The 21,820-nt window shown below is 44.4% G+C and overlaps 2 protein-coding genes and 1 long non-coding RNA gene across 4 annotated transcripts; 2 read left to right on the top strand and 1 right to left on the bottom strand.

Moving 5' to 3' along the window:
• Window positions 1-2,150: 2,150 nt before the first annotated feature.
• On the top strand, window positions 2,151-11,231 carry LOC308139692. Of its 2 annotated transcripts, XR_013936927.1 has the most exons (3): window positions 2,151-2,420; window positions 8,229-8,518; window positions 9,966-11,231. It is a non-coding gene; the product is annotated as an uncharacterized lncRNA (long non-coding RNA). The 2 variants fall into 2 exon arrangements; XR_013936928.1 differs by having other exon boundaries at window positions 8,229-11,231.
• A 1,522-nt stretch (window positions 11,232-12,753) lies between these two features.
• Window positions 12,754-13,522, top strand: LOC308139199 (trafficking regulator of GLUT4 1-like; the record flags this gene model as incomplete). The annotated part of the gene is made up of 3 exons (XM_080508545.1): window positions 12,754-13,155; window positions 13,289-13,415; window positions 13,512-13,522. The coding sequence occupies 3 exons, from the start codon at window positions 12,754-12,756 to the stop codon at window positions 13,520-13,522; spliced, it is 540 nt and encodes a 179-aa protein (XP_080364671.1).
• Window positions 13,523-14,479: 957 nt separating this feature from the next.
• On the bottom strand, window positions 14,480-21,093 carry LOC308138947 (Golgi SNAP receptor complex member 1-like). The gene is made up of 9 exons (XM_080508235.1): window positions 21,042-21,093; window positions 19,992-20,118; window positions 19,802-19,877; window positions 19,463-19,570; window positions 19,261-19,352; window positions 17,586-17,660; window positions 16,341-16,370; window positions 16,074-16,156; window positions 14,480-14,860 (listed from the first exon to the last, which is right to left on the bottom strand). Exons 1-9 carry the CDS (start codon window positions 21,067-21,069, stop codon window positions 14,736-14,738), a joined length of 744 nt encoding a protein of 247 aa, XP_080364361.1. The 5' UTR covers window positions 21,070-21,093; the 3' UTR covers window positions 14,480-14,735.
• Window positions 21,094-21,820: the final 727 nt, after the last annotated feature.

The raw sequence follows: 21,820 nt of genomic DNA, 5'->3' as shown, positions 1-21,820 counted from the left end.
TTTCCACCACAAACATGTAAGCTCAAACAAAAGCTCACAGGGGAAGATTCCCACAGCAGGCAAGGTGGGGGAAAAAAAGAAGAAGAAGAAAAGAAAAAAGAATCAGGACTGTGGTGTTTGTCGGAAGAGGTAATAAAGCTCTCACGTCACCTGAACACCGGTTGTGTGATTTCCATCGTGAATGTTTGTGCCTTTTTCTCGTGGAAATCACTGATTCATAACAGTTTCCACCCAAAGAACTTCCCCGTGTCTGAATCAGAAGGCCGGCAGCCGGCAATTCCCCAGAAACACGACCACATTTATACAACAGGTCACAAGAAGTCTTGAAGGAGGAGTGCTCAAAGAGCAAGCTTCTGATGACTCAGCTGAATCCTATTAAACATCTGACTATGTGCACTTACTCAAATCTGGATACACATTTCTCTGAAATTGTTATGAAATTGGAAAAAGGAACGGAAACGGTTTGGCCTTGTGTTTTTTTTTTGCTCTGTGTGTGTGTGTGTGTGTGTGTGTGTGTGTGTGTGTGTCAGGTGACAGTGAGGAAGCAGCCTCTCAAACTGCAGCAACCTTAAAGCCGCAGAGTGACAAGCCCAGGTTCAGAGGAGGGAGGCAGAAAAAGGAGAGCGGCCTCACAGTCCGTGCTGCGCGAGCGTCTGCGTGCGTCAGCAGCGAGAGGGGAACAGGTTCATCTCAACCGCCTTCTGTCTCCAGACGCCATTTAAACAGACTCTTGTTCCGTCTGAACGGCAACCAAATTTGTGTCATTGATTTCGGGCTTTAACCATTAACAGCCGATTAACAAGCACAGAGAATCTAGTTAAATGTTGATGTTTTCGTTTGCTCTGAATTCCCGAGACCTTCAAGCTAAAACTGACTCAAACACAGGTTTCTCAACATGAGAGAGTTTAAGGCAACTGATTAAAAAAAGAAGAAGATTTAAACCAGTTAATTTGTGACCTTATTAAACATCTATTTGGCTTTTCTCTTCACCACAACATGTGACTCAGACGCTTGAACTCATAAACCTTGTGAAAAATGCAAAGTACAAAGTATAAATATAGATTGAATATGTTCTTGCTTTTCATTTAAGGACACCTGTGAGAGTTTTTTTGCACCACAGAACACCAGAACGCTCTCTGTCTGTCATATAACTCCAGTTCTCCATAAGCTCCACTGGTTTCCAATTCAACAAGTCACTGCACTTCAGAATCCCCCCACTGACATTCAAGGCCCTCCATAACCCAGCCTCTGAAACACTCGATCCCCGGACCACCTTAAAACACATATTTTTAAACAAGCATATTCAGGTTAAACAATGTTGCTCTGCTGCAAATCTCTCTGATGTTTTTGTTTATATATATATATATATATATATATGTATATATATATATATATATATATGTTGTCACTATGTCCATTAATTGCAGGACACGGCCTAAATGGCATCCGGCTTCAAATCGAGCCAAGTGACTTTCTGTGGTGACACAGAATCATCTTAGAAGTCTTAATAAACAAGTTGCTGACCCCAAATTTCACTCTCACTACAAAAAGCACACATCATCCCAAGTGAAGAAGACTTTCCAAGTTAGTTAACACTTTTGAAGGCAAATCACTTAAAGATGATTTTCAACCCCAAAGTGTACAAAAATGTAAACACACCCTTGATCATGCTTTCACCAGGTTTATCTGTTTAGTTCAGAATAGATAGATCTGAGCTAAACAGGTCACTCGGGTGCTCTGACTGGGATGAAGATATGCTTTATCAAATTAACAGAAGCTCATGTCTCCATTACGCATTAGAGCGGTATCCGGGCTGATGTTTCCAAACAGGTCTTGCCATTTGGGAGAGCACTCGAACAATAGGTTTCGACAAGGCACCATTACGTTTGTGCGTGAGTGAATTCTAACAAACAGGTCAATCTGCTGCCTCACGGTGTGCGTAAAGTGTTCCTGCGCGCGTACGTCACGTTTCTGACGTGCGCTCCTTCTTGCTCCCTACGTCATGACGCTGCCAGCTGATCGGAGTGGGAAGCCGGGTGTGTGTGTGTGTGTGTGTGTGGTTTGGGTGTGTGACAGAGCGAGAGAGGGAAGGGGGAGGGAGAGAGAGAGAGAGAGAGAGAGATAGATAGAGAGAGAGGGAGGACCAGGGCAGGAGTTGTGTAAAAGGGGCTGAAGTCCTGCGCTGCGTGCTTCAGCGCCGCCGCGATGAAAAAAAAAGGCTCCACATCCACGAGTGCTGTCACACCTCATTAACCGGCGTGGACCGTAAAACGAGCCCACAGACAAGCGACACACCCTGCTGGAGCTCCGGGACTACCGCCGTGCGGTGGGCGAGGCTGCGTGAACTCCGGCGGAGCGTTTCCGACGGGCCGGAGCGGAGCTGGAGCCGGAGCCGGAGCGACCCGGCCCGGTGCTTCAAGGTGGGGCGTAGTACTTTTTCACGGTCTCTGCGTCTTCCTGTCCGCCTGCTTCAATGACCCACTTTGCGTAGGGGGGGGGGGGGGGGGGGAAACGTCCTTAACGTGACTTTATGCCGCTGGGAAACCGTCCACCTCTGCAGGTCTGGTTCCAGTTTCCCAGTCGGAACTGGGAAGCTCCCTGCACGTTTCCTCGGCGGGTGACGGTCTGCAGGGCCGGTCTAATGTGGTGAGGCCCGGTGACACGAGGGGGGTGGGTGGGGGTGGTTGGGGCACCTACTCCCTCCTGGACCTGCAAGCGTTTAATTTACATCAGGATGTTTGACGTTGAGATTGTTAAAGTGCTGCGTGGAGGATTTCCACATTCGTTATTGGCAGCAGTTAAAAATAATAATAATAAAAAATTGCTGCGTAAAATGTGTTTTTAAAAAGCCTACGTTAATTAGGAAGGCTGCAAAGATGCTCGGACAGCTTGTACTTTCCACATTCAACCCTGTTACCTGTCATGACTGCCTCACGAAAGCAGGGCTTTTTGCCCAAATTCGTGCCATTCAAATGTTTAATTTGTTACTGTGCAAAGCCAGAGGTCAGCATTTGTGCGATCCCAACTTGACTTGGTATTCAAAGCCTCTTATAAAATTTTTTTTAAAATTGCTGAGTTCATAACAGGCCGAGGAAAAGGCCTGTGCTCAAGTAGGGGATAGGTGAAAGGCAGGGTGATGGCCGAGGAAGAGTCGTTTCTCAGAAATGCAGTGAAAGAGGTGGAAGATTCCCAAAAGGAAATATGACTTTCTAACACAAGTATGTCAAGTCTGAGTGTTTATGAGAATCCGAGAGGCATTCCTGAAGCAGGTGACGTAGCAAAGTATTTAGGCCTCCCTGTCCTGCTCTATGTATACACAATTCTTCATATGCTTGTACACTTATATAAAGCATTTTAACAGCAAGGTGCATTCATGTATAAGCAGTTAAGCAGTGTTTCTCTGGGGTAAATGGTTAGTGAGGGGGTGGGTGGGGGGGCTTACTGTAGTGCTTGTTACATCGATGGAGCCCATCTTACATAATTGTACAGCCAGAGTTCAGTGTGCTGGTAGGAATGCGCAATAGACTCTGTCACGAGCTGCGTTTGTGCCACTGCAATCCAGCGTGTGACATAAGCCGCCGTGTCAATGAGGATCACATGGCAGTGACAGGATATCGGTGGAAAAGCAGCCCGTCTCGTCAACATGTGCCGGTTTGCTTTGCATCCAGGCAGAACACGCAGCAGCCCCCCCCCCCCTCCTCCGCCCCCCCACCACCCACCCCCACCCTGCTCTTTTATTGCCTACATTTGCAGAAGTGAAGCCATCTTGCTCAACTTGGGTTACACCCTTCATTCCTATTGCGTGCCTTGTCATGGAGGATGGGACAAGGAGGGGTGTGTTATGTAGGTTAATTTAGAAAGAAAAAAGAAAAAAGAAAAGGAAAAATCCAGTTCCTTCTAAGAAAATGGCACAGACTGCCCGAGGACAGGCTTATAGGCCTCATACTGCACATTGCCATTCCCCGGCAGTGTCATGAATCCAGAAATGGCATTCAAGCTCTTCTCCTGGGCAAACGACGCCGGCGACGCCCAGGATCTGTGCTGATCTGGAAGGTTAACGTCAGATAGCCTTTAAAGTCCGAGCAGCCGAGCGTAAGAAGAGGCTCTCTTGCACTGTGATCAGCGCAGCCAAAGCCACCGCCCTTCCCCTGTCTTTGTCCCCGTTCCCAGCCTCAAATGATCAGTCTACGCTAACACTCTACAATCTGGGCCAGTAAACGCCCTCCGACCGGGGGGGGGGGGGGGGGGGCACACCCACCGCCGAGGAATGTACCTGGACTGATGCGTGTAACGCTCAATTACTGTGCGTTTCCCAGTCAGGCATTGCGGCGGCGTTGGGAGAATCTCCCAACTCAGTTTTTTTTTTTTTTTTTTCACTTGTTGGCTCGTGTCGTGTAACCGCCGGGCTGACGCGTGACGGAGGCGTCTTATCTCGTCACCTCACGTGGCGTTCCAGCACAACGCCGTGACCCTCGTCGTCGGTGGCGTGGGTGGGGGTGGGGGGGGGGAGGAGAAGTCACGCTGGGAGGTTTTGCGTCTCTTTCCGACACGGCACCTCCATCTTGCGTGGCGCTCTGACCTGCTCGCGCCTTATCTCGTGTTTTCTGTTGTGCGTCTCCAGCTAAGAGCGAACGCGTTAATATCCTCCTGTTTGCGCACGCCGCTCTTCCCGTTCTCCTCGGAACACGCTCGCATCCTGCCAGAGCGACTCCTGTGCGTCTTTTCTCTTTCTTAACCTACGGTGGCAGATAAGCTCGGCCTTTTGTGGAGCGGCACACTGTCTTTTCTCTTTTTGCTACACTGTCGCCCCACGTAGGAAAAAAAACCAACCCAAAAACCCTCAACACCTTCTTGCCATCCTCTCGTCGTGCGCCTCGGTTTGTAGGGATTTAGGCCGAGCGAGTAGAAGAAGGGGAGGAGAGAGGTCAACCTGACGCTGCAGCTCCCATCCGGTGCAGACCAGATGTAGACGGGCGGATGGGTGAGGAGGGAAAGAGAGAGAGAGAGAGAGAGAGAGAGGGGGAGAGAGGGATGGAAAAGAAGGAGTGGAGGAGACTGCGCGAGCCCACAGCAGCCGGATGGAATTTCTAACATACGCAGCTGGAATGTGAAGAATGCAGGACAGTCTGATCAGAGAGGGAGAGATGGGAGGAGAGAGGGGTGAGGATGGGGGAACGGGGAGAAAGAGAAGTCGAGAGAGAGAGAGGGCCAAATACACGAAAGAGGGTGGGATAGGACAGAAAGAGAAGGGTCGATAGATAAAGAAGCGATGAAGAGAGAGAGAGAAAGGGTGGAGAGGTCAGAAAGGCTGAACGAAGAAGAAGAGATGTGGTGAAGAGTGGCACGGTGAAAGAGTGAGGGGTTCAACACTGGCCGTCTTTGTGGATGTAAAGATACAGAGTGGCTGTTTGTGGAGGGAGTGGCACCGCGCCGTGGAACAAATAACTAATTCACTTTCAGTTTGAGGTTGTGGCCGACTTGTCAGCGGTCCTGTGGGAGGCCCGAGGACTTGTACTGTATGTACTCGTCCCGGGATTCACTCACACAGGCGTACGTGTGTGTGTACGTGTCTGTGTGCGTGTCTGTGTGCGTGTACTTTATTATAGCATTGTGACAAATCACTTTTTTTTGCTTTCTGACGTTCAACAGTTTTTAAGACCTGCTGCTCTAATGTTTGCAAATCATATCCGATCCCTTTCAGTTCTGATCGGATCAGTTGCCGTCAGAAGTGAACTAATAACTTTTATTATTTTATAAATGATACAAAAAAAACACTGGGGACGGGGAAGGTCTTATTTTACAGCTTGAATTGTTCTCATCTCTGCTGTCCGTTCAGAGATGTAGAGACAAATAAGCTTCCCATCATATATATCAAATAAAATTAACCTCGTTTTATTTTAATACTACATTTATTCTCATTTGCTGTATAGATCTGATTTTGTTACAATCATTGCTAATCAAGCTTTGCAGCTGTAAACGGTAAGCTTATTTCACCCAAGCAGTGAGAGGGATTATCGTAGTTTACTAGTAAAAAATCGATTTGAAAAAGCCAAAGGAGTACATTTTTTTAGGGTTAGGGTAACTTTCACCTAATCTTTTGCCACAGTGGGTGAGGTCAGACCTGCTTCGAGGAGTTTAAAGGAATTTCACAGTGGAAAATATCCAGTTTTTCAACAAAAAAAAAAGGATTCCCTAAACAGCGGAACAGGAAAGCTGCAACAAGGTACCTTGTTGTTCCAACCGGCTGATATCCCATTGATTTATCTCGTTTTAGCACGCTCATGCAGGGAGTCAGTCGTTTGTCGGAGCCTCCCCCAGCATTGTTGGACTAACCGAATTCACTTCTAATCATATAAAGAGTCACTTTCCTGTAGTTTGGTGATCCTCCTGTGGATCTCCACTAACCCTCTGGGACACACCCACTTCACAGATCCTCCATCTTGCACACTGTGGAGTTAAAAAAAAAAAAAAAAAAAAAATCTATATATTTTGATGTAGCAGGCTGCTGCAGATGGACCCTATTGACCCCGCCCAGACTTTGCTGTGTTTGTTTTCACCTGTCAGGTTTGGACAGATTTATAAACCACATATTATTGTACCGTTTCTTTCATTTAAACACAAAATATCTTGTCTGACATATTAATGAAATCTTACATAACATATGTGACAGGTATCTGAACCAGCCCTTTTTTTTTTTGAAGGGGAGGGGGGGGGGGGGGGGGGGGGGGCACATTTCTACATTTTTAAAGCTCTTGATGTGCTCGCAGCAATTCTACTGCACACACTCTCCAGCATCCTGTCTGTTTGCTGTTAACCGTGCGTGCAAAGTTAACACGACTTTATTTGTGATTCACAACTGCAACCTTGGACACGCCTCTCCTCATTTCCCTGTGGCCAAATGTGGGACTTGGAAGCATTTATGTTATGAGACCAAAATCTAGTTGCTTGACGAGTTACTTGGGGAAAGTAACTCTTCATGTTTCTCAGTGTGGCTGTACTTTAATAATGAAGCTCATTATTATTTCTGTGTGGGTCAGTTCGATTGATTCATAAAGCTCAGCTGAAGTTATTTGGAGGGCGATGTCGACGCGGCTCTTTTAAATTCAAAGATAGAATTTGGCACCGATCTTTAAACAGTTTAATGAAATAGCAACTGTGAAGACAAAAGCTCTGGCTGATGCTAAAGGTGACTGATGCTGGGTTCATAATAGCAATGGGTGTCATAAAATTGTTGACAACATGGTCGTAAACTAGACAAACAGCCATGATGGGTGGAAGCAGTTTAAAGGAGAAAGCAACACAATTGTGTTTGCAATCCTATAAGGGTAGAAGCGTATAGCTGCCCTGAAAAGGTCCTTATTTCACCAACAAACCTCGACTTCAACTCCAGAAACAAACGAGAAGAGACTCGACTCCCACTGATAATAATGGGCTCCGTTTTGGAGTCTGAAAGTGGGTTATACGTCTTGTTACATCGTCAAACAAAGTGGAGATGCGATAGCTATGTAGGGGATACGACGCCGAGGACGGAGCTGATGCGAGGGGGATGCGGGAGACGGAGGGGGTTGGGAAAAGATGATTTGCTGTGGCAGCCCCTAAACAGGAAATTACCCGAAGAAGACGACGTTAGAACGGTGGCTGACGAGAAGGATCATTAAAATTGAGAAAACCCTCGTCAGAAGAAAACAGCTTCCAGTGATAAAAACGCCCCTGGTCAATATATGAACGTGCAAATATGTCTCGCATCCTTTTTAGGTTTTTTTTTTAATTAAAATTTTTGTTTAAATCAGATTTTTTTTCCCTTTGGCTGGAACAAAAGAACAGAAGAGAAGCATATGTTTTTTTTGTTGTTTTTATGGTCGAGTCAGAGCAAGCCGTCAGGTTTTTTTTTCTGCTGAGTCATCAGCTTCAGAGAAAAGTAAAAAAAAAAAAAAAAGCTCTGACGTTTGTCATGTGAATAATTTTATCATGGGGTGTTTTATTCTGGCCACACCCTGAGTGGAGAAGTGACGGAGGAAAATAAGAAAAAGGCAGTGGAGAAGTCCAAACTGAGTGTGAGACAAAACCTTTTTCTCCCCCGAGGCCGGGTCTCTAACATTTTCATGAGTCCTGATGATTGTGACCCCCCCCCCACCCCCCACACCCCCCTCCCCATCCCTCACTGCGCACGGTCTAAATGCTGCAGGGCTCTCAAATACCTAAGATTATTCTGGCTCTGTGTGCTGCAGGAATGTACAGCATGTGTTACTCATCGTCAACCAGAGAAGTGGAACATGTCCTCAACGGTTGGAGACGCCATCCAGGCTGCATTCTTCGAGGAAAAGCACAAAGTCTGCTTTTGCTTTCCGCCTCTCTGGCTTCGAGTGGTCAGTTTTCAGACTTTCGGTGTCCAGGCCGTTCCGATTCACCCGGAGAGCCACACAACAGAGCCTCCCAGGACCGGCTGGCCTGTGTTAAATGGACGTGCACATGTGGAGCTCTGCGAAACGTTTCATCTTTGCACGTTGATTGGAATCGGGTGAGTTGGAACAATGAGGAAAGCATGCAGCGGAGCCGGAGGAATAGAAATGAGGAAACTGTAAACTTGCATTTTTTAATTTTTTTGTTTTGTCAAAGTGTCTCAAAAAAAATTATAGGGTAGAAGTGAGGCTAATGCAAGTAGTGTCATAAAAGGTCAAGGTAGTCTAATAAAGGATGTTTTTTAATCTGATATTTTAAAAATGATCCAAATAGAACAGTTTAATTAAAAGAAGTTGCAATATATTTACGAGTAGCATTTATTTGTTTAGTCAACTCAAGCCTTTTTGAATAAAAAAAAACTAGAAAGCAGGTCAAAACTCAATTCAAAAAGAAAAACAAAGACTTAAACATTGATTATTTATAAGATACTTTAAGTATATTTAAGTGTGTTTTCACTATTGAGTGCACTTCCAAACATTTTAAATCTCATGTACAGGAACATGCATGCCGTTTATTTATACTTTGTAAAGTAAATATATGTTAAATAAAAAAATGTGGTCTTTTGCCATTAATTTGTAAGAGTTTCTCTTAAAAACTGAAACAACAAGAAGCATATTTAACCAAATGTTACATGATACAGTGACTTACTGGATGAACAATTAATACCAATGTGTTTACATTTATTAGGTTTCTGAATATTTTTTCACTGGCAGTCAAAAGGATTGATCTTCTGAAAACTATTGGATTTAATATAATCGGACTGTCCACAGTTGTTGACCACATGTTGAGACAAAACATGAACATTTAGTGCTGCAGCTACAAGAAGAAAATCCAAAAACGGTCATAAATGAAACGCAAGGTTGAGGACAAGAGAAGTCTGAAATCAGATGGTATCGAGGTGAGGGCAGCGACCGGGACGGGGTTGAAATCCCAACGAAGGAATCTTAAAAATCATAAATCGTGTAGGGAAAAAAAAAAAGGTGTTTCTTCTCAGGAAACCACCCCTGAAAACACTGAACTGTAAGACTTCACAAACAAACAGCTGTTTGGAGTTGTGATAGGATTTCTGCTTTCATGTACAGGCTGTCCTTTCATCATTCCTCGCTTTCCGCTCGTCCTCCGTAACCACGGTAACCGAGACGATTCTTCAAGAGGCCGTCCTGTGATTTTCAGAGTCACAACCAAAGAGAATATCTAAGAAGGCGTGCAGAGGCGAAGCGGAGCTGCCGCCGCCGCCGCGGCCTCGGCTGCACGCTTCCCTGCCGGTGATCTGACGCAGGATCTTGTGCGCATCTCCCCGGGCGTTCTTGCGTATCGGCTCGTTTCACACGCTTACTCACAGCTGATCGCGCACACCGTGGCACGGCTGCACCCACTCGCAGTACGTGTGCGACTGGCTGCGGGCCACCCCGGGCCCACACTGCCGAGGCAGGACATTTTTGAGAAAGGGGAGTTCAACCAATTTCTTCTTCTTCTTCTTCCTCCTCCTCTCTCTCTCTCTGCAGGAAGGACGCCTTCCGACTGGGCCGTGCGTCGCTGCGAGGCCGCCGGTGTGGAAGTTGTCCCACGCTCAGCCCGTGGCCCCAAACGGCTGACACACAGCAGTTCTTCACTGGCAAGCTTTATGTTCCTGTACACATGCTAAAGCTGCCAGCTGAAGAACTGCTCTGGTCAGCCCTGCTCCGGATGACTCAAGAAAAGGAAGCGGATGGAGGGCGGGAGGGCCGGGGTGGGGGTGGGGGCATGACCGAGGAAGACGACGTTTCACACTCTCAGTCGTCAGGCTGGACTTTTATAACTTCGACCTTTCATTGTTTATCTTCCTGTTGTATTTCCTCCAAAAAGTACACAATTTTCCACTTAAAAATGTCTTGTTTTCTCTGAAAATGTCAGCATTTTTCTCTCAGATGTGTATGCCCCCACCCCCGACAATAAAGGACTAAATATTTTCTCAGACGTGAGCATTATTGTTGTCAGCTGCACACCGCAGACAATAAAACACATACCAGCTCCGAAGGCTCTCGAGTCCAAAAATAACAAGGCACTCGGAAAGACGCACACAATGGTGCACCAAAAAATGCGTTGCACCTTTCTGCCGGGTGTTCCGACTGAAGGAGAACACAATGGATCAGAGTGGATTAACTTGTAACCATCGCAATAGTAAATAGGTGTCAGATATGCAGCGAGTTCACAGGCTTTGTCTTCGCACGACACGTCGGCCAGCTGTCCTGTGTGAACTCACTGCTGTTACATATAAACCACAGGGGAGAAAAACACACACACACACCAAAAAAATCCAGCAACAACCCAGAACTTACCTAATGTCTGCTTTTCATGGCTGAGAGGCGTCGCCGGCTGCTTCAAGGAATTCCTTCACAGCAGGTTCACTGGTGAAATCACAGGATTATCAAACCGAGGAGGAGGAGGAGGCACCGACATGAGTTACTGAGGGTGAAAATGCAATTTAGTCGTCGTAACGTCTCTGTTTGTTCAGCTGCAGGTTGGACTCGGGCTTCAGGCTGAAAACATTTAATAAGAGAATGAGGAGAACACCTAAAGCTGTTGTTTCAACCTGGTTGAGTCACGTCGGGGTGACGCAGCTATTGGGCCTTCTCATATAAATCTGACTTGTGAAGGAAGGAAGTACTTTTAACCCGACATTACTTGTAATTACTCTGTAACTGCTATATCGATAAACTTCTTACAAAGAGAAAAATACTACATACATGTATACTGACGTGCTATTTGTGTTCAATAAATCTAAAAAACAATTCTTTGATGTCTTGTGGTCGAACTTCTTGGTCACAATCTGTCCTTGCGCTCCAAAAGATAACATGTTTTTACCTTTACAGGGATCAGAGTTATCCACTGGAATTGATCAAAGTTGAGGGGCTGCTAAATTCATAACTTTCAGTCATAGATGTAGTCCTGAAAAGTGGCCACTAGATGTCGCAGCACTCTTTAAAACTGTAGTTGAACCAGATTTCACAGGAGGAGCGTCATCTCTGAGTCCCCATTCACTTGCTATTTAATGAACAATCAGACGCTCATTTAAGTGCTCCTGTATCACGTTTAGATATCAAACATTACAATACGATCAGATATTATAGGCCATGACCACCATAATAAAACTGTTTTAGTTGTTGGTGTCTCATTACCAGAAAAAATGTGTTTCGCATCTTGGAAAATAGTTAAATATCAAAAGACTGCACACAGGCTGAATTCAGAATTTGGTTTAAAACAGCTTGCAAATGATTAAATTAATCAGTCCGGGCCAAGTCGACGATCAAAATGTCCAATTTTCTTCATTATAGTGTCAATATCGCAACATGAGTGTAGTAGCCTTCACAACAGCGAAACCTAAACACCTTTAATAACCTGAAGAGAAATTTGGCTTCCAGTGAAGCTGCAGACGTTGTGTCACTTAAATACTTTTACATTTGGGCAACACGTCAAATAAGGAATTTCTGTTTGTGCAGGTGATGCAGCTTAATAGCGAATGGATTCACAATCTCTTGTATGTGTGGCATTTGAGACAACAGCCTTTTGGATCAACTCCGTGAACGTCATGAAAACCATCCGTTCTTCGGGTATGAAATGGGTCATAAAGTGGTGAACCAGTTAGTCGAGCATCGAGTGAGAAGGTCACTGGATTTGTGGGACACCTGTAATGCTCTGAAGGAGAAAAAAAAATCAACTTTCCAGGAGTGTCTGAGTCAGCAGGTAGTGGATGTACTGAAGGGATTGTGGTCCAGTCCCTCTGCAACTCTCTCTCTCTCCATCACTAAGCCTCTGCTCCGTCCTATATGCTGATCCAGCTGCTGCGCCCCGCGCGTAAATGGAAAGCTTTTACGCACCGCGCGCGTTCACTTCGGGGGAGGTTTAATTGTTGTTTTTGCATTGTCACATACCTCGCTCAGTGCATAAGTAGGCCTCAAGCACTGGGGATGTTGCTGGAGAGATGTAAGGGATGCGGTAATACCTCACTACATAATCCAGGGGGGTGGGGGGTAAAAGACGAGGCGTGAGTCCAGACGCACACCGCCAACTAAACTCGGGAGGGACTCAGACATCAATAACATCTCGCTCATCAATAAGACATTTTGATGAAGTTAGACTGCTTAATTAAATAGTTTACCTTGTCTGCGTCACGCTCTCTGAATTAAAAACATTTAATCTGATGACCCCCAATGGAGAACATCTGAAGGAAGGACTCTGCAGCATCTCCATCCACAGGGAAGCGGTTCGGCCAGATAAGAAAGACCAAGTGGAGATAACTTTTCTCTTCTAGGGATGGCTATCAATACTGATTCTGCCTTTGGGAAAAGCGCCCTCGGTGAGAGGGAAGGCTCCAACCCGGTCGGTTTCCAGGACACGGAGAAGCTGCTGAGCGCAGCGACCACGGAGCCCAGCGGCCAGAGCAACATCAAGCCGTCCGACTCCTTCTCCCTCAACATCCGAGGGAGCGTCCGCTCCCTGGACGCCGAGCAGAATGGACACAGATCGCCGCTGAAGTCGGGCTCCGTGGGGCAGCTGCCGACCCCACCCAGGTCCACGTCCCGGCTCAGTCTGGGCCCGCTGCCGTCCCCGGTGCCACCCGGGTCCGCGCCCCGGACGTACCTCTGGCTGGCCGTGCTGTCCTGCATCTGTCCCGGATATCCCCTCAACATATGTGCCTTGTGGTTTGCAAATGTGGTGAGTTCTACCTATCAACTTTATTTCATCCCAAAACTTGGTGGGTTTTATTCCCCAGCTTCAGTTTTTTTTTCACGTGTTTTGCTTGCATTGAAATAATTCTTCTTTCTTTCCTTTTTCACTGAACCAATAGTCGAGGTCTGTTCTCCAGGCAGGAGATATAGAAGGAGCAAAGAAGTATGAGCGCCTGTCTATGCTGCTCAGCATCATCGCCATACTGATGGGTGTGGCTGTCATACTCTTCTTAATATTTACATTAGGTATGGATAGGAAAAAGAAAAAAAAAACCCGATTGCACACTAATCTCAGTGTAGCACCGTTTCCTAATGTTTCTGCGTCTTCTTTCTGTCTCCCAGAGGCCCAGTGATCAGTGGGATTTAAAGAGCCTCCTTTAACTTCATCTGATCTCAAATTTGCACAAGAGACGGAGGAGGAGAGGAAGAGGAAGAGGAGCGGGTCAAGTTTGAAGATGAAAAACAAAAAAAAAGCACAAACTCAAACTCAAGAGACTCTAATTTACAAACAATTGTTATTTCTGCTATGAACTTTAAAAAAAAAAGAAAAGAAAAGAAAAGAAAAGAAAAAGAAGTTGGAGGAGGAAAGAAGTCGCATTCCATTTTGTCTTTGCCTGATAAACCCAGAAACTCAGGAACCATGGATGGAAAAGAAAAGCTGCACACTGTGGACAAACTGCAACTAACCCATTGACTGAACTGGTGGGGCACTGAAGCATGCACCACCACACACATACCATCGAATTGTACATTTTGCTCATTGGAATTTTGATTGGAGGATCTTTAAAAAAACAAAAAACAAAATAAGAAATGTTTAACACACAAATGCACCTCTGGTCTGTAATGTCACCAGTGCCTGTCCAAGTCCCCCCCCCCCCCCCCCCTCTAATATCTGCAACGAAGTACAGACTTTACTCATTTCTCTGTTGGACTCTGGGTATTTGAAGATGTTTTCATACATTGTTTACACCAAGTTTAAAATCACACGTGTATCCATCACGACAATGCCTTCCCGCAGTCACGGTGTGATATGTTGCTTTGCGTTTTCCGACACGATAAAAGTGAAGCGACTTCCTGTTTTGGACTCTGGATCTCTGTACCTCATTATGTTTACAATATACTGCAAGATATGACCGGGGCTGTTCCCCTCTTGTATGCACCGATCGTGGCACTATGATGTTCATGTTTATATACATTTATACTGTATGAATGGTTTCCTGTGCCATAGTTCTGCATGTTTGAAATAAACTTGAATGAGCATGACTGACCTGAACGTGAACTCATCACCTTTATTTAAGAAAGTACCACATGGACATTTAGAAAGAGAGTACAGGCAGCGTACAGGAATTCCCAAATGGAAACAATATCATGAAAAAAATAAAATAAATAGACACCCAAATTTGAGAGTTTCAACTCTTGTATGTTGACTTTTTTTTTTTTATTTCAATAGTTTTAAACAGTGAATCGTAAATTAAGGAGGGCTATATATATATATATACATATATTTATATATAAAGCTTAACATTTCTTAGAAATACTTGATTTGACTCCCACTCTCTGGTCCGGTCAGTGGAAAGTGTAGAGCAACAGGAGGATGGTGCAGACGCCAATCACGCCGCCGAGGACCAAGGAGTCCCGCCTCTTGCGCAGATTAATTTTCTGGATGAGGTTGTTGATGGCAGGGAAACGATCTGCGAGGGGGGAAGAGTTTGGTGAAGGAAAAATAATTCAGATCCAAAGTGGGCAGCCAGAGCCAGCTGGGATTAGATCGAGCAACTCCGAGATGAATACAACGGCCTCCCCATGATCTCTACTTCCTCATCCCTTGCAGCCCCACCTGAAGCCATTCGGAGCCTTCCAAAGTAAAACCTTCCCCGTAACTGGAAACCAACATCCCAGAGGGCAGGATATCAAACCACAAGTGACCATGGTCGCATTGAATCCAGAAATGTAACTATTCACACTCCAGTTGATCAGGTTTTTAGAAACACAGCAGCACCAGAGGCTTCAACCAGAATCTCACATGAATTATTGAGATTCATCAGATTTTTTTCAACAACTGAAATGAGACAACGGACTTAGTCCAACAGTTTTTGTTCCAAATTAAAGCTTTTTGTTATTCTATATCAGATCTGACTACAAGTAACTACTTGCTTTAATTAACTTTAATTAACACATTTTAAATGACTTAACCTCTGCACTCGGCTGTGGAGAAGAACACGTCAAGGAGGCCTACTTGTTTGAATAACGTGTCTTTAAATATTTTCTTTTTTTCAGGCTTAACATATGGAAATGATGTGGAAACTTTATAGAAAAGTGTTTATTTCAGTAGAATAGTTAACATAAAGTGAGTCGAATGGTTTTCACTGTTTTGCACAGATCAGTGCAGACATAAGATATATATCTATCTTCTAATTCACATAAAATACAGAGGACTGGAGCTCACAATGAGACACTGAATGAATGAATGCATAAACATTTAGTTTTAAAAACAACAATAGAAAAACAAACGCCCCCCACCCCCAAAGAAATACAAATAAGGGTGGAAGTAAATGTCAAAATGCATGAATTTTTCAGTTTAAATTAACTTTTCATTACCAAAAAAAATCATCCAGTCATTCACTGTTAAACTCACAGAGCAAACAAAGACAACTACTTCTTGCACATATTCAGACAAGCACTTTAGAGTCACCAGTTAAACTAACCGGCCCGTTTGGGAAGCTGGTGCACCTGAGAAAACCACACATACGCAGGAAAAAAAGGTGCGAACTTGAAGAGAGAACGTCGCAGCACGGACTCAGACTGGGAGACCCGTGGCGTGAGGCGGGACGACCGACCACCGCGTCCCCGTGAACTTTTGTTACAAGCAACAACTGGAAGGGAACGTCAGTGCTGAAAGGATACTGGCCAATGTCGTGACCCTGGTCTGAATGGACTTCAGCATCCCACGTTGAAATGTCATGCTCTCTTTGGTCGCCATGGCGATGCTGGAGGGAGAGAAAAAAAAAAAAAAACCCCACGAGGAAACGTCATCATCAGCTTCTGTTGAGGAACCTTAAAAGGCGAGGAGGTGGGCCTGTCTGAATGATCTGTGTTTGCACGTGAGGGTGAGTGAGTGAGCGTAAAAGCAAGAAACAGGAGGCGGCTGAGGAGAGCAATTAAGCAGCTTACCTTATTGCATTGTCAATAAGTCGATCTGAGCTGTGGACATGAAGCAGGACACAGGCAAAAAGTAAGATCATGTGTCTGGTTATAGACGTACACTGCCGAAAATACACCTTCTGAGAACAATTTCACATTAAAACGTCTTCATTCGGAGTCGTGAAACGGCAAAGGCGGACACAAGGGAAGCCCTGATTCACCAAACCACACAGCTCGTCTGCTCTATCATCCCTACAGAGGCACTCGGTCTGCCTCCTCGGAGAGACAACAAAGTGCTGGTTAATGGAGGATTGGGGGTGGGGGGTCGATTAATGTCACTTAATGTGTGCAATACGTCTGCATACATAAGTTTTATGACAGTGACGTCATCCCGGTTATTTCTTCTCGGCACCTGTAAGCAAAACGGCCGTTAAGACGTGGGCGAACGGCGAGTGGACGAGGTTTCCTCTGCTCGCCATTAGTGACGGGCCGAAAGACCAAGTGTTTGGGCTCAGAGCGTATCGGGGCAGCAGCGTGCATCCTGTTCGCTGGAAGACAGAAATCAATAAGGCGCTTTCTGCTCCCTCCCTCCCTCCCTCCCTCCCTCCCTCCCTCCATCCGCTTCTCCCACCGTTGCTCTGCTGCTACGCTTTCGCCGCCCGGCCTTCATTCGCGGCTGGAAAACCACAGGGACGGCTTCCGACTCTGCACATTCACACTTTACTCATTAGTTCTTTCGGTTCGAGTGACAACTTTTACCAACGGATGTTTCGGGTCTACTCTGGGTGGTGCAGTGGTTTTAGACACTCCCGTGTCCTGGCTTGGCTTCCTGTGTGGAGCTTGCATGTTCTCATGTGCACGACTGGTCTCTCTCCGTGCAATTCAGTCACAGCTAAAACATACGTTTGAGGTTCATTGGCGATCGTTCAGTTTCTCATCGGTACGAGTGGGTCATTCAGTACTTATTTACATCCGCTCTTTTAGTCTTGTGTTATATTTGTGACTTGCGTGTCCCCGGGACACTCACTCATTGAACTGTCTGATTTGACATTAGTGAAAATGTGTTTTTTATTTATTTTTTTCAAAGAAAGGGTGTGGTACAAAACCTTTCATTCACTCTGTGTGAAAGGATGGACATAAACAATCCACCATGTAACAAACAAGGATATCAGATACCATGGACCTTTTTGAACACCGAAATATTAATATCCTGTTCTCTTATCTGAGTGATGTGCTGTTTTTTAAAAAAAATAAAAAAACAAAAAAACTACTTACCTTCTTAGATGTTCATGCTCCTTCAGGAAGAGCTCTGTCTTTCTGTTATTCACCCCCGTGCTGCTCTTGTAGGACCTGAGCAGGAAATTAGGGGGAAAATGAAAAAAGGGAAGACCAGACTGTGCACAGAGAATACACTGGAAAACATTCAGTCTTTATTTGTGGAAGAATTAGGATTGTAGATGACACCGAAACCATGACGACACGACCAGGAGAGCATGGAAAACAGCCATGTGGGTGTTTGCATGGACATGGTGTCTGGATGAGATAGATGTTGAGGAAATGATTATACAAAAACTAGTCTGTAACTGAAGCCTGAATGAGTCTAAAAAGGTTATTTCACTCCTGTTTAACAGACGCCTGGATGCTGATGTACTTCCTGTGTTAAAGCTTTTAAGGGAGTCGCTCTTCCTTAAGCCAAAGCACCGTTCCTCCAGCTCTTATTTACAGTGTCCACGCCCTTTTCTGGACTGATCATTGAGTCAATTCATCATCTGCCCTGCTCCTCCAGCCCCTTCATCGTTTCCTCACATACTTGTCAGCTCCATGTCAATTATTAAAACTCGCCGTCATCATTTTCTGCGATCGGTCAACGTCAGACCACGATGACTTTGTCTCCCTCGCTCCGTCTGACTGCCGTGTCGCCCCCCTTTCCTCCGCTGATGAAGCATTTCTGTGCATCAGCAGGCCAGATGTAACCACTCTCCCTCAGCTCGGGCTGAATGAAAGCCTTGTGGTTTGATTTACTGTAGGAGGCACTTAGGAAGGATGTCCCATGAGGAAGACAGAGATGCAATGAGAGAGAGCGAGAGAGAGAGCGAGAGAGAGAGCGAGAGAGAGCGAGAGAGAGAGAGGAGGGTGATCTGCTAATAAGAGGAGGTGCCTCCTATTAGAGGATGAAACATGATCAAGGGGATGGAGAGTAGTAAAGGGTGGAGGACGTTCAGAAGACAACTGTGAATTTCTGCCTCCTGCTGGTCAAGAAAATATAGCAACTCACTTCATGGGGGGGGGAAGAACCAGGCAGAGGACATAAAAGGAGAATAAATGTTGGCAGTTCCAAAAGAATGTGGACTAAAAATGTAGTGTACTTATTTAATATTAAGCTTCTGCAAGTATAGACACAGTCTCTCTGACAGCACTGCCTCTCTGGAGCTAAAGCGAGACAGACCAGGTCAGATATCGTAGACGAATCAAGGCAGAAGGAGACGAGGAAGACCTCAGAGAAGAATCATGATAAATTAAAGGAGGACATGAAGATGGTTGGTGAAGCAGTAAAGGAGGCAGCGGAGACGGTGAGAGTGAAGCTAGTGATCCACTGTGGCGACTGTGCGCTTTTCTTTTTCTCACAAGCAGCATTTCTCTTGATTCCCGTGCTTCTTGCCATCTCTTCTGATGTAACGTTGAAAGAAATCATGTGAATTATGACACGCTGCCAACAACACAAGCCAGATCAATAAGGCTCCACCTGATTGGCCAAATGCGTTGAAACACACAGAGAATGGAAACCTAATCCAGCTATTTATTTTTTACACCCTAACCCGAGTGTTGTTTTTTTTTTTTTACTTATCATTGACTGATGTGAATGATTACTGTGAAACCGAACCACAAAACTATGTCTGTTCAGCAGGAATACAGTGTTTTCTTTGGTTGTGAGATGTTTGAAGGTGCTTACTCAATGTCTCTATGAACTGAGCCCAGCAGATCCTCTCGCTCACGCAGACTGAAGAAGTTACTTTTGGTTTTGTGGAACTCGTGACTGTAATCCTGAGGGATTAAAAAAAACAACCAATGAGATAATCAACTACCAATCTATGAGACCTGCACCTCTTTAATGTACTCCGAGCATGAGAAATGAGAAATTTGGCATACTGTACCTGTAGAATATCCCTGTGTCTCTGCAAGGTGTGCATCAATGCAGCGTTATGTGACACACCTCCTGGGATGTTTATGTATTCCACCATTTTTTCATTCACAGATGTCAGCTGGCAGAAAAGGACAAAATCACCATCAAGCTAAAACATGAACATTTCAAGGTTCGAAAAGTTTTAACATCTTGGAAAGATTACAATTTGAAGTGCCAGACTGAATAGAAATATGTATATGATGAGGGAGATGCATTGTGATTCTAAGAGTCTTTACAGCTGTAAAACAATCTATAAGAAAAGCACAGTAAGCAGCTACTGGTGACCATTTCTCTATGATGTCTCACTTACATTTGTCAACAACTGTTCCAGCTCGGCAGTCATGGCCACCAGCATGTTGTCATGTGATGAACCAAGAGAATCAGTCCTGAGTGACAGAAAAATAGATGGGAGATAAAATGAGCTTTGTGTGAAAAACAGCGAAGCACAGTTCAATTTTACTTTTCCATTGTAAAAGTGAATTCAGGAGTGTCGTTCTGACCTGCTGTCTCTGGTACGAAGGCCTTGGCTGCTGCTGCCGCTGCTGCTATAACTGGTGCAGAGCTTACTGAAGGAAACCAGCTTCAGGTCCAGCTCATTTTCCAGCTGTCTGGCCTGCTTCCGCAAATCTGAACACATGGTAACAGTCAAATATAAGTTATAAAGTCCTTGCCATATGAAGGGGGTTCTCAAATTGAGGAAACTTGGTAATAAAAGGTCAAGGCAACCATGCTTTTATTATATATTTCATCTACATAAAGAGCCTGGTGATCTACTGAAAATGGCAACGTCTTTAAGATCATATAAACGTGGATTACTGAGTTTGAAAATCTATTTTAACGTCATAAAACTTTCTAAAAATAAAATGAGGTTGAACACTGCTGGTCAGTAAACATAAAGACGTGTAATGCTCCGCTTTAGAACTAAGTTAGAATATTTTGTAACATATCAAGAAATAAACAACAATTAAATAATGAACAAACAAACAACAGATAATCAATTATTGGTGGTATCCCTGAATATTTTAATAAATAATTAGAAGAAAGCTTTTAGACAAAACCACATACTTGTTAGATTGCCTGTAATATAACAGAATATACAGTAGAAAGTGGGACACATTTTCTACATTGATCAAGTGGATCAAGTGATTAAAAAAATACTGTTTTACATTTACCAAAACAACAATATTGTGATTTTATGACCAGCAATGACGTCAAAGGCTGCTCTGATTTGTTTATCCCGTATATAATCATATACAACGTGTATTAGAAGACAGAGCAGCATAGTTATACAACGTTTGACAGAATTTGAGTGAGCTTGAAGGATGAAGTTATTAAAGATCTTTTAATCACCGCGGGACAACTTTTTAACTTCGACGTTAGCAGGCTAACAGATTAACATATATCTCTCTCTATATATATATATACCCGCGCCCCGATACGAGACAGTTTATTAACGCAGTATGTAAACTGTTTACCGTGGCTGATGTCAGTGGGAGGAATAATACAGAACGGTAAACAATCAGTTTTAAAGAAGATGACGATTTATTTACCTTCCCAGTAGCTGCTTCCGGTCGCCATGTTTGTTGTAGATATGTCATCAGCCGTCAAGCAGGGAGAACTGTCGCGGCACTTCACCGGGCTCCCACACTGCCATCTAGCGGCCGGTATGCTGAACTGCTTATCGTTACGAACCATAGGGGGAAATATGAAATAAAATCATTACGTTTTTATTTTAATTCTTTCTCTAAAACATCCAATTTAAAAAAAAAAAAAATTCTTCACAGTGCTTTTCAAGAAAATAAAGGAAATACACGAAAACAAGGCAAATGAGAATCTTAATCTGAGGCAATTAAGATTATAGAATACATCAAAACAAAGGCATGAACAGGAGAACAACTAAAGTGAAGGCTTTATTAAGATGAAGGTACTAAAATAATTAAAAACTATTATTTAATGCAAAGCCTGAACAAATAATTATGTTTTAAATTCTGATTTAAAAGAAGTGTCAGCAGTCCTCAGGTGTTTCAAGGTGTTTTTTGTTTTTGTAGGTGACAAGAATATGAACTCAAGGCTGCTTCACCTTGTCTCTTCTGACTCTGAAACACTGAGTAAACCTCTTCCAGAGGACCTCAGTGGTCCCAATATTTCATTTTCTACAAATATATCTGAGATGTATTTAGGCCCGAGACCATTCAAACCTTTGGAGACAAGATGTGAGATGTTAAAGTGGATCCTTTGACACTCAGGCAGCCAGTGCAAAGATTGAAGCTTGGGTGTAATGTTCTCCATCCTCTTTGTGTTGGTGGGGATTCTGGATTAGCTGAAGATG

Source organism: Blennius ocellaris (assembly GCF_963422515.1).
Source record: "Blennius ocellaris genome assembly, chromosome: 14".
Classification (NCBI taxonomy): Eukaryota; Metazoa; Chordata; class Actinopteri; order Blenniiformes; family Blenniidae; genus Blennius; species Blennius ocellaris.
This window is presented reverse-complemented; position numbering and strand designations above follow the sequence as displayed.

Bases quoted from the DNA above. Each gene is read 5' to 3' on its own strand.
- LOC308138947 (XM_080508235.1), bottom strand. From the start codon at position 21,069: ATGGCGACCGGAAGCAGCTACTGGGAAG. The intron at 19,571-19,801 runs GTAAGTGAGACA...CTTTTCTGCCAG, and splicing joins TGGAACAGTTGTTGACAAAT to CTGACATCTGTGAATGAAAA. The intron at 17,661-19,260 runs GTAAGCACCTTC...TTTCCTGCTCAG, and splicing joins TCAGTTCATAGAGACATTGA to GTCCTACAAGAGCAGCACGG.